At 41.6% G+C, this 13,015-nt stretch overlaps 1 protein-coding gene across 1 annotated transcript; it reads left to right on the forward strand.

The window, feature by feature from the left end:
* The first annotated feature begins 1,181 nt into the window (after window positions 1-1,181).
* On the forward strand, window positions 1,182-12,334 carry LOC134619913 (immunoglobulin lambda-like polypeptide 5). Its single transcript, XM_063465681.1, has 5 exons — window positions 1,182-1,216; window positions 2,078-2,189; window positions 4,951-5,083; window positions 11,071-11,178; window positions 11,855-12,334. Exons 1-5 carry the CDS (start codon window positions 1,182-1,184, stop codon window positions 12,178-12,180), a joined length of 714 nt encoding a protein of 237 aa, XP_063321751.1. The 3' UTR covers window positions 12,181-12,334.
* The last annotated feature ends 681 nt before the right edge of the window (window positions 12,335-13,015 follow it).

The following is a 13,015-nucleotide window of genomic DNA, read 5'->3' on the forward strand; positions in this document are numbered from 1 at the left end:
GTGACGCTGGGAGCACTGGAGGCTGAACTACAGGTGACGCTGGGAGCACTGGAGGCTGAACTACAGGTGACGCTGGGAGCACTGGAGGCTGAACTACAGGTGACGCTGGGAGCACTGGAGGCTGAACTACAGGTGACGCTGGGGGCACTGGAGGCTGAACTACAGGTGACGCTGGGGGCACTGGAGGCTGAACTACAGGTGACGCTGGAGGCACTGGAGGCTGAACTACAGGTGACGCTGGAGGCACTGGAGGCTGAACTACAGGTGACGCTGGGGGCACTGGAGGCTGAACTACAGGTGACACTGGAGGCACTGGAGGCTGAACTACAGGTGACACTGGAGGCACTGGAGGCTGAACTACAGGTGACACTGGAGGCACTGGAGGCTGAACTACAGGTGACACTGGAGGCACTGGAGGCTGAACTACAGGTGACACTGGAGGCACTGGAGGCTGAACTACAGGTGACACTGGAGGCACTGGAGGCTGAACTACAGGTGACACTGGAGGCACTGGAGGCTGAACTACAGGTGACACTGGAGGCACTGGAGACTGAGCAGAGTGTGGCACCGGAGGCACTGGAGACTGAGCAGAGTGTGGCACCGGAGACTGAGCTGACGGTGAGTGAGCGACTGACACTGGAGACTGAGTGGAGAGTGGCTGCGTGGCAGCTAACTGAGCTAAGAATGGCTGAGCAGGCGATAAGCTGTTTACATTGTTATCCGTCGCACAACACACTGCCCTGGAACAAACAGTTCCACAATCCACAATGGAAAAAGAGTCCTCACTCACCACAGCCGGCGATTTAGAAGTCCGAACGTCCGGCTGTAGGGTGGCGCGCCGGCGGCGCGATCGACATTTCTTCCCCGCAGCCGGCTCCGACAGGCCGGGTAAACTCGCATCCTGCAGGTGAGGCTGACGCGGCTGCTCCGGGGTGGCTGGCTGTTGCTGCTGGACAAAGTCCGATATTTCCCGAGCTCGCGCCGCCTCCCGGGCTTCATACAAGTTGGCCAATAAGTCCGAACATCCTCTGACCTGGCGGAGATAGGGATTTCCTTTGAGGATTTCCTCAATGCCATTTATCCCCACGATCCTAGCTCTCATGTTCGAGGTGTGGGTTATCCACTCGACCAGGCGTTGGACTCGCATCAGATCGCTCTCCCCGGGTAAGTCCGCTGGATCCATGTCGTGGCTGGTTCGTACTGTCACGGTTTGCGGGTGCAAGCCGTGTGGAAATAAATTAGGACCAGGCAGCGGCAGCTCAAGTGCAGGTGAGAATTTATTAACAGTGGGACGAATAAACAGAAATGGCGGGTGACACTAACAGGAAAACCTAAACTGGGTAACACTAACAAAACAAACCAGAAATGAAGATGCAGGGAGGTCCGGGGAAATACACATGGGGAGACCGAGGGGAAACAACACAGACGAACCAGCAACGAGGACGAGTGAACACACACTATAAATACACCCGTAATCAGGGAATGGGAAACAGGAGGGGAACACACCTGGAAGACATCACAACTGACGAGGCAGGGGAAACGTAGCAGAACACACTGACATAAGACACAGACCTTCACAATAAAACAGGAACTACACATACAAGGACACACGCGGGCTGAACAGAGTAAACACTAAACAGAGGAAAAGCAGAACCAACAATCACATTAAAAGAGAAACACAAAACGCTGGGTCAAACGGACCCAGGATCATGACATATACATATATATATATATATATATATATATATATATATATATATATATATATATATATATCTTTACTGTTCTCCCGGTTTTTAAAAGTCTAGATTTTTAAACAATTTACCAAAAAGCAAATGGCAGATGTAAAATGACAACACATCACGCTGTAACGTATTTTTCCCATTCACAGTAAACAAAGTTTATTTAAATTTCCTTTAGATAACATTACAAAGAATGACAAATAACTTTCTATTTTGGCCTTGGTTCTGACTAGAATTGCTCTGGTTTTGCTAACCTGAAAACTTTTTAAAATACATTAACAATTCTGTTCCTAATTCATCTTTGTTCATTTCTGTGTATTTCTGTTCATGTACAGGTGGTTGGACAGACACACGCCTAGACTCATCACTTTGTTCAGAGACAAGGCCATCAAGACTGGCAAGATTGCAGAGGAGCTAGCAAAGCTCATGAGAATTTGTGACATTCAGGTAAATTTTTCATTTCACATGATTCAGAATTACATTAACAGATGGTTTGTACACAGCTGTAAGAAGCCATAGTGTAAATTGCTTCAACTGTGCCCCGGCATTAAGTGATTATGCCATGGATACAAGGTTGTCATTTTAGGAGAAGGACATCTTGACAAAATGTATCCTATCAAAAAGTGTTGTGTTAAAAAGATTTATCATCAATTTTATCCCACAACTTAGACATTCACATTACTCACACTCTCATAACACATACATATAGGATGTTGGGGGTGGGCACGCTACACGGAATCCAAATTACCATCAGGGTGTACACCTCACCCCTGGCGTCTTTGCCCACCTCTCAATTTTAAATACACGTAGACATTGAGGGCTATCAGGAGGGGCTATGCGCTTACCTTCTGCTCTGGCAGGTAGCTCCATGCCCTCCTGGGTTTTAAATGCACCTTAGAACACACATACATCAACACTACATATGAGCGGGTGGAGGGAGGTTTGGAGTCTTCTCACACCCCCGTTCTCTGCGGCCTGCTGGAGCGGGGGGGCTAGGAGGAGGAGTTGGCCGTCCGACTGGGGTCTGGAATGTGGGGCCTCCCTGCTGCTGCGGAGTCGGGGCGGTCTGCTTCTCTCCACCCCAGGGAAAAGGGTAACACCACCTGGGTCTGGGTGCAGTTTCCCCCTCTAGGGGCAAGGGTACCTAGACCCGGTTCTTAGAGTACGCTTGGGGAGTGTGATTGTGTGTACAGCGTCTCTTTATGTCTGTCTCCACGTTGGTTGAGTGTGGAGTAATTGCATATGAGAGCATGAGGGTGGGAATGGATGTCTGTATCTGTGTGTGTCTGTATGTCTGTGTCTATATGTCAGGTTGGGTATCAGACGCCACCTCTCTGGGGACATCTCAGGTCCTCCAAGGTATGGAGGCCTATCTCCCCCCACCACTCCCCCTGCTGGTGGCGGACGCCCTCAGACATCGGTGCGTTGGTGGTTCTTTGTGTCCGGGGGTGGGCGCCCAGGTACACACCGGCTCACTCCTTGGCGGCTGCTTATCGGGGCCTGGAGACTGGGGCTCGCTCGGGCCACTTCGGAGGTGGGGTGCCCTCGGCCTCTCGGCCCGAGGCTCGGTCACTCAGGCACGGCTGGCTGCCGACGGAGCTCACGGGCACGTCACTGCAACCCCCCCCCCCCCGGCTTCTGCTCCGCGGCTGCTGAGTGACCCCTCATCTGGGACTCTCCTCAGCTCTTTCTGGGACAGTGGCGCGGCTGCCCCTCTGTTGGTCTTCCTTGGTCTCTTGTGTTCTGGGGGCCTCTGGATGTCTGGCGTTTTGATCTCCTCCACACCTGCTTCATGCCCTGGAGGACGGGGCAGTGGCCCCCCACACCCTCTAGCAGATCATTACATGAAGGAACCTTTTAAAAAATCAAGCGCGTCCATGCTCACAGGTGTACACACGGGTGATCACACACACAAACTACACCCTTTTTGGCTCCTACCTCAAAGCACACTGTGCGCTGTCGATCTTACGTGCTGCACAATAATGTTTAACATTTAGTATTTACTGCCATTTTCCCATATATCATTGTGATGTTGTTTATTCTGTTACTCTTGTTTTCTTCTTTCTTTCTCAACAGGTGATCCAGGTGATTGATATATGTATTTTTTGTCTGCTTATTCTGTTGGTTTTTGTTTTTTGTCCTTTTTCCCCGTCCCTCTTCCCAGCTGTTTTTCTTTCCCTCCTTCCTTCTCCCCTTTCTTTCCCCCGGTAAAGTCTGTCCCGCATACAACAAGTGAAAATAAAATAAACAATTAAAGGTGAATCAAATAGACCATTACGGCAAGGCTGGGATGGTCCATTTGGTAAAGTAAATCCGTTGGGCATCTTTCTTCGCCTTTAGACAATAATTCTAATGGCAAAAGATCCAAACGGGACAGGCAATAAAAAAAAAAAAATAAAAAATAGATTGACAAGTTTAGCCCGTTACACAAAAAGTTTGGACACCCCTGATCTATAACAATGACAATCAGAATATGGCTATCCAACACTTTGTTTTTACTCTGCATTTGTGTAACTACTATTCTAATAGATATTGTAAGTTCATCTAGGAACAGCGTGATGTGAATATAAGACGGGCCCTCGCCCTCGTGCACTTCCTGTGTAACTGTGTGAAGATGCCTCCAAGTTACTCAGGACTTGTGATGTAAGTGTACTGGCCTCAGCATCAACCCCTTTGCCTAGCTGTTCAGTCGAACATATGACATCACTCAGAACTGAAGGAGAACCAGGGTGTATATCAGGAAGGAGGTTCAACACAGTCCTCATCTGACTTGTTTTCTCCCATCAACTATTGTTGAATAAGACTGCAAGAAGATTGTTACACATAAACCAGAAAACATGAAAATAGTTGAAAGATTATTTACAAAAACAAATCCGCAGATAAAAACTATCTGCCTTTTAAAATTCAAGTGTTCTTGTGTTTTTTGGAGGTGCCATGTTGTGGTCAGACAAATGTTTGGTAAATAACAAAAACAAATATCTTGACATATATTTAATATTGAAAATATTTATTTAAACATATTTATTGAAACCAAACCCAAATTAAGATTATTGTAATGCATCATGATGTATCGCAATATCAAATTAAATCGTTGACATTATAATCCTAAAAGAAACGTGCGACTTATGAAGATTCACACCTCTAATCAATAGCATGATTTGTGTCCTTGAGGGGCTGAACTCATTCTTGTATTATTTGTGTTTTGCAGTCAGCAGATGGTCCAGACCTCACTGACACTCCTGTGGCTCTGCTGACAGTTGTCACAGATGACACTACTGATTCGGCCCTCTTCAGTCCCGAAAGCATCTGCATTGTCGTTGAGGATGAAATACTTGTGAATGGTCCCACAAATCTGGCTGACTCATTTCTCCTGCTCTTTGGGTACATCTATGCACTAGACCTACAATACCCAAAGGAAATTGAGCTTACATTCACATTTATCCAGAAGGTTGTGATGTGCCTTGAGGACAACAAACCACTGAAAGGGCGTCTACTGATGCTGAAGAATGATTTGTTCAATGAGTGAATCACTCAGAATGGACTACTTGTTGAGCTGAGTATTGAGGAAGTTTTAGGGGGTTTTTTCTAATCATTTGGCTCTTCTACTTCAAATTTAAGGTGAATGACTGCTCATTTCGTGGACTATTCATGTTTAATGTTGTGTTGCCTAATACCTTAATGCACTACCTGATGTTTGTTCCCAGTTATGTATGGCTGTATAAACCAGTACAAATCTGGATGCCTCGTTCCTCCTGCTTTTTGGGTAGTTCTGTGCACTAGACCTACAATACGCAGACTCTCGAGCTTTTATTCACATGTATCCAGAAAGTTGTGATGTGCCTTGAATACAACAAACCACTGTTAGGTCGCTTACTGATGCTGAAGAATTTGTTCAAGTGAATCACTCGGAATAGACAACTCGTTAAGCTGAGTATTGAAGGGTTTTTTTTTTTTTGTTAACCATTTTTTACCATTTGCCTCTTCTACCTCACATTTAAGATGAATGACTGTTCAGTTCATGCACTATTCATGTTTAATGTTCTGTTGCCTAATACCTTGATGCACTGCCTTGATGTTTGTTCCCTATGAAGTACGGCAGTGGAAACTAGTACTTTTATGTATTTAAAAAAAGAAAGTGAGCTGCAGCTGTCAAGGTACACTAAGTGTTAAATGCTTCAGTGTTCTAATAGCTGTAATTGCTGTTAATACTGAAAATGTTATTGAATTTTAGAATTGAGATGGAGACCCTTGGACTCTTTTTCTTTTGTTTTATTTATGAAGCACTTTGTTATGAGTGGGCTCAGTTATTTGTGCCTTTTTATAAGCACATTGTGTTGAATAAAAAAAACTTGTTAAATTGTCAGTGTTGTCACTTTCATGTTTTCTAACACTTTTAGCTGATTATAATTTATTGGGCAAACAGTTTAGAATTATTTGTAAGTGTATTTCCCACAGGATTTTAAAAATATTGAAAATTTTAGGTGTTATTTCCCACATTATAAGTTAAGAAATATCAAAAAGTTTGAGTTTATTTCCCACAGTGTATGAGTTGCAATATATAAAAAATTTTGAGTGCATTTCCCACCTTAATTGAGTTGAAAAATATTGAACATTTTGAGTTTATTACTCCCTAATAAGCTGAGGAATATCAACATTTATAAGTTAACATTGAGATAATTTAAGGCAACTGCAAATGTAATTTTTATTTTAGTTGAACTCAAAACTTTTAAGAACATCACTAAAAAATTGTTGTGTAATCTGTTACACAACAACTTTTGAGTTCTGTGAATTTATTAGGTTTTACAGTTCAGTAACAAACCACTGCATCTTAATTCTGAACTCTGAACTGATGATCAGAGTGACGTCAGTCCCAGACCAGCTACCAGTAAAATGATCAGAAACAGCAGAGTGATGGAGATTAGCTTCATGAATTAGCAGTTTAGGAGCTTCTCCGGGTTTCTGAAGATACCACTGAATATTTTTGCTAATGGATCATCTGATTTAACATCTGATAGAAACAGTTTGTCCTGGAATAACAGATGGAGTTTTAAGAGTCTTCATTGGGATGATTATTCATGATGAAAGTAAAGACATCAGAAGTCATCATCATTTACAATTCAAATATTTCATGCACCATTCACCAAAATAACCGGGTCAGCTGTAAAAGTAATTAGGTGAATGTTTTCTTTTTTTTTATCAATCGTAGCTATTCAAATACAGTAAACAGTCCTAAATTTTAAATCACTACATTATTTTTCTCAACACATGGTGTTTGCAGAGTTTACTCTAAATATTTCAGCATATTATTCACAACGAAGAATGAAATCCTCCCTGTGTTCATTCCAGCTAACCTGGATGCGATACTGCAGACAGTAAAGAGAGGAATGAATGTTTTTATGATAATTTATGTTTAAAGCAGAAAAATTTCAACTCTTTAAAAGTGTGTGTGTGTGTGTGTGTGTGTGTGTGTGCGTGTGTGTGTGTGTGTATCAGTCACAAAACACAACACACAACAGCAAATACACAGAACCATATACCAGTGATGTCCAACTCCAGGCCTCGAGGGCCGGTGTCGTGCAGGTTTCAGATCTCACCCTGGGTCAGCACACCTGAATCAAATGATTAGTTCATTACCAGGCCTCTGGAGAACTTCAAGACATGTTGAGGACACCGGCCCTCGAGGCCTGGAGTTGGACACCCCTTCCGTAGACCAAGATGCACTTGGTGAAATCTGGAAGTAGTAACTGCTGTTCTTTATGATACTGCCACCTTGTGGTGGAAGTTGGTAACAGGAAAATATGCCTTACCTTAATTAAGAACATTCAACAAAACACAGATTCATAAGAAAATGACAAGAAAACATGTTTACGGGCAGCCTAACATCCTGAGAGGAAATTTAGTTAGTCTATATGTACAATTCCATTATTGAATTAAGTTTATGATTAAGTGGACATTTTATCATGTTCACAAGTGACATGATGGGATGTTCGGTTGATTGATTCTGATGATTCTGATTCTGTCTCTAGTCCAGGTCGGCCGTAATCAACACTGGGTTTTTTTAAAGTCAAAACACAATTATAGTATCACTGAAACTAGACTAGAAAAGTGAAAAAATTGTGAGAAAGAGGGAGATTTAATTAATTTACTGGTTTGAACAAAATAGTTTAGTTGGAAGCTGAGATTGCTACTGTCATAGGGATTTATTGTACTGAGTCACTGACAATGCTGACTTTGATTTAATAATCATTTTAATTTTCTGAGTGATGTAATGTTTTCTTTTCAATCTTTAAAAAATGTGTGTGTGTGTGTGTGTGTGTGTGTGTGTGTGTGTGTGTGTATGTGTGTACGGGTTCGTACTATCCTGGTGGGGACCAAAATCTGACTTTTACTATCCTGGTGGGGACTTTCTGCACCGTGGGGACCAAAATCCAGGTCCCCTCGGGGTTGAAAGCAATTTTCACACTCAAAATGCGGTTTTACTGTCAGGGTTACAATTAGGTTATGGTTAGGTTTAGGGTAAGGGTTAGGGTTAGGCATTCATTTTTAATGGTTAGGGTTAGGGTAAGGGGCTAGGGAAAGCATTATGTCAATGGGATGTCCCCACGAAGATAGCAAACCAGACATGTGTGCGTGTGTGTGTGTGTGTGTGTGTGTGTGTGTGTGTGTGTGTGTGTGTGTGTGTGTCCTCAGTGAACTGTATCAGTCTCTGCAGTATCTTCCAGCTGCAGCAGTCAGTTCAGTTTCTGTTCAGTCTGACTGAGGGAGGTTTTTGTACGACTGTTTTTCACTGTGTGAATGAATATTGACTGTTTATGTAGTGATGACCCTGACAGTAATAAACTGCTGCATCTTCAGCCTGGACTCCACTGATGGTCAGAGTGAAGTCAGAGTTTGATCCACTGCCTGTAAAACGAGCTGGAATCCCTGAATCTCGAGTGCTAGCATAGTAAATGAGACGTTTGGGAACTCCTGCATTTTTCTGCTGGTACCAGGCTAAAAAGTGGGTGCTGCCAGAAACATGAACATTGTGACTGGTCCTACACTTGATGTTCACAGTTCCTCCCACAGCAGAGCTCACTGCTCCAGGCTGAGTCACTGTGATCTGTCCTCTGGACTCTGAGGATACAGAGACAAAAACATAAAGCAGCTTCATGGTTTTGTGGGCTTCATTTCAGAGGGACAGATGTTGATAAAGGAGAGGATTTTGATTCTCTGGACTTTACCTGTGAAGCAGCAGCAGAGGAGAGTCCAGATGAGGACGCAGATCAAAGTCATGTTTTTGATGAGGAGGATTTCTGTGGCTTCTGTTGTGATGAAGGACAGTTGTCAGTCATCCAGTGTTCAACTCTAGGACTATAAACTCTCCCAGAGCACTGGAGCATGGTGCTGCTGATGCAAAGTGCCTCTCTATGGAAATGATCTGACTCCAGCATGACTACATAAGCAGTCATCACAATGGGAATGCAAAGGTGTCATTTCAATCTGCCAAGTTGTTTTGAGTAAAATGTAAAATGATAAAATTAATTTTAGTTGGTCTAGGATGCACTTTCCAGGTCCAAGCGTGTTTTCTTTTTCTTTTGTTTTTAATCTTTTATTCATTGATTAATTCAGGATCTCTAAGTCTTTTCCTGATGTTCAATCTGGTATCACACATTAAAAACAGATTAAACATTCATTCACCTACTGCTATAAAAGTGATAAATGACATCTTTAAGGTAATGAACCTTGTGATGTGACTTTTCTCCTGGACTGACTCAAACGCAGGCTTGGATCAGTTTCATGCTGGTGGTTAGTAATGGATCAGTCAAATTAACATTCTGATTGTATTTATATACATATGATTTACATTTTTCTTTTTTTACCAGATGCTCGAAAGTAATTGAACAACAGACCTAAAGCCATTTCATGGAAGGACAGGACTTGCTTCCTCATTATTCCAAGATAAATGGAAAAGATAAAGTATTTTGAGTTAAAGAGATGAACTTGTATGTATCAGCATGAGGTACAAAGAGATTATGAATTAACTGAAAAACTAAAACAATCATAAAAGACAGATAAAAAAAAAAAAATCAGGACTGTCCAAATCAACAATCTGATTCATTCTTAAAATGAATGGATGTGCTGGAAGCTCAGCAACACTAAAGAGACTCTAAAACCACAAAAGAAAACTAAAATGGACAAAATTCACAGTTAAGAATTCACTTTAAAAAAACTTCATTTTGAGTCATTTACAATACAAATGTATAAGTGTAAAACACTGTGTAGGAGGTAGCTGTGTCATAGTCTCAAGTCTACTATCAAAGGAAACCTTCATGAAAGGAAACAGTTACTGGTTGTTGTTACACTCAAGAACTGGAAGTCTGGATTAGACTTTGCCAGGAAAACATTTAAAAGAGCAGGAACAGTTCAAAGATGAAGTTTGTTCAGCATGATTGGAAGAGAAAATTACAAAGGAGAAAAACTGATCTGAAGCAAATCACATCATCTGTCAAAGATGGTGGAGCCAAAGTTATGGCACTGATGTTTTGGCCACTAGTGTTTATTGATAATGTTACCTCTGATAGAGGTAGCAGGGTGAAATGTGAAGTGTACACAGCTATACTCTCTGCTCACATTCAGCCAAGTGCTGCAACACCCACTTCACATCCCTTCACAGTGCAAATGGATAATGACCCAAAGAAAACTGGAAAAAAACACGTAAGACTTTCTTAGGCAAGGAAATAGGATATTTTTAAATGGTCAAGTCACTTTGTTTCAAATCAAAAGAGCATGCTTTCCTGTAATTAAATACTAAACTGAATGCAGAGAGACCCACAAACAAGCAGAAAATGTATTTGGACTCAGTAAAGGCCTAGTAGCATCCCAAGGGAGGAAACAGCATTTGCTGATCTCCATGGGTTCTAGACTTTAGGCAATCATTGTCTACAAACGATTTATTTCCAAGTATCAAAAATTATTAAATTTGCAATTATCTTTTATATGTCCAATTAATTGTGTGCCTCTGAAAATGGAGGACCATGTTTAAATATGGCTGTGATTCCTAAACAGCTGATACAAAACAAAACTCCAAAAACTCCTCATGCCCTTAAAGAATAAGGAGTTTTGTGGGCTTGATGATCTGCACTTCAATCACATCCTAATTGTTTGAGTCAGAATCAAGTGTGTTGGTGTACAGAGTAAAATTGCAAAAATTTGTCATCATCCAAAAACTTATGGATCTAACTGTAATTCATCTAACTGTGCATGGTGATAGTTGAAGAAGTCATATCAGCTGAGTCATTGCTGCTGTGCAAACGGTGAATTATTTTGTTGAGTTTGTTTGTTTCAGAGTCAGAGAGCCATGTCTCTCTACAGTCAGAGCTTTTTGTACGGCGCCTCAATGAGTTTGTATCACTGTGGTGGACTTTTGGTGGAGGAACCAGACTGGATGTTGGAAGTAAGTTTATTCTGGTTTACTATCAAATATTATTTCTTACTGCAGATCATTAAACAATTTCCTTTCTGATTTTTGAATGAGAGAAAAGTACGTAACTTTACAACAAGTTTGATGATGAAATTTTTAATTAACCTCTTATGTTGTGGAGGGTAATTCAGATCTGCTATGTCAAAATTACAATTGCAAAGAAGTAAACAAAAATATAAAAATGATCTCTGATGTCTTTAGTTTGTGAAGTATTGTTTTAAATTAGTTTGAGTTTATGTGAATTTTAAAAATTGTTTTAGATATACATGAAGAGCATTTTGTGTCGCTGAATTAATTTATTTATTCTATTTATTTGTTTCCAGTTAATATTAATGTAAGTCATGTAAAATATTGATGATTTTACACTTGTTTTGTAAATGTTTCCACATCTGCTTCTTTTATTTCCAGTGTAGTTTGAACATATTTCAGGTCAAACTGTGTGATGATTCTCTCTGTGCTGATATGCATGAGAGGTTTCTTAAAGGGAAGTGAAACAATGTGTGAGTTAATGACTGGTGGAGCAGAAAAAACAGCTGACAGAAACTTCTTAACGGAGAAAATCAGCTCTTACAGTAAAGGTGTCCGACCGTCTGTGGTTTGATTGACAGCTGTGTGCTCCCTGTGCTCTAAGCTGATTGGTGTCTCCTAGGTGATACCCGGCCCATCCTGACAGTGTTGCCCCCCTCCAGTGAGGAGCTACAGCAGGGGACTGCAACAATCACATGTCTGGCCAACAAGGGCTTCCCCTCAGACTGGAGTCTGTCCTGGAAGGTGGATGGCAGTGGCAGCATCAGCTGGGAGGAGAGCAGGAGCCCCGTGGTGCTGCAGAATGACGGCCTCTACAGCTGGAGCAGCACCCTGAGGCTCCCTGCAGACCGCTGGATGAAGGTGGGCTCTGTGACCTGTGAGGCCACCCAGGGCTGCCAGGCTATGGTCTCAGAGCCACTGAGGAGAGTCCAGTGTTCCCAGTCCTGACCTGACTCAACCTGATACTGGTTTAATGCTCTCATTCTCAACTCTGTAACTGTCTCTCCATCTTTCTTTTTTAAGAACAAATAAAGACTAAAACTGTTATTTTCTTTCTCATAATGACAACATTCATGTTTTAGGTAATAAAGATGTTTTGCAAAGTGAATTTTGGTTGAATCAGACATTTTATTTTATTCAAAATCTACAAACTTGCACTCGATGAATATACTTCTCATTTTCATTTAGAAGAATTTAGACCAACTCTGCACTCCAACATGATGTCTTTATTTTACACTGGTGAAATAAAACACAGGCTGAAAGAACCATTAAGGAGATCTGCATTTTGGCAAAAGCAGAAAACAGGAGTTTTAAAATTGTACAGGTTATTTTTATGTTTATTTAAAGTTACATGAATGTGTGTGGTAGGTTGTTGGTGGTGTTGCTCACCTGTACGAGACAGACTGGTTCATGAAGCAATGCTGGGACCTGGTTGCCATGGAAACAGTCTCACCAGACTACAAAGCAAGTCTAAAGAAGAAAGAGTCTTTAGTGTCTCTTATGAGCTGTTTGTTCTGAGGAGAACTCACAGACAGGAGAGTCAACGAATACAAGGAGTGATTAGAAAGAATCTGAAGTACTAAGTTTTAATTTCATTGACGAACAAGGAGAAGGTTAAATGAATGATGATATGAGCAAAATATAAAAACACCTTCAGTTCAATAACAGTTTTTTCACTCATGTTCATGTTTGATGAGATGTTTACAGTAAAATCTTAAATTCACGTGTGTATTGTTTTTATTTTGGCCCTCACTGATCAGGAACATTTCCAGAGTTTTCTCTT

Source organism: Pelmatolapia mariae, linkage group LG22, assembly GCF_036321145.2.
Source record: "Pelmatolapia mariae isolate MD_Pm_ZW linkage group LG22, Pm_UMD_F_2, whole genome shotgun sequence".
Classification (NCBI taxonomy): Eukaryota; Metazoa; Chordata; class Actinopteri; order Cichliformes; family Cichlidae; genus Pelmatolapia; species Pelmatolapia mariae.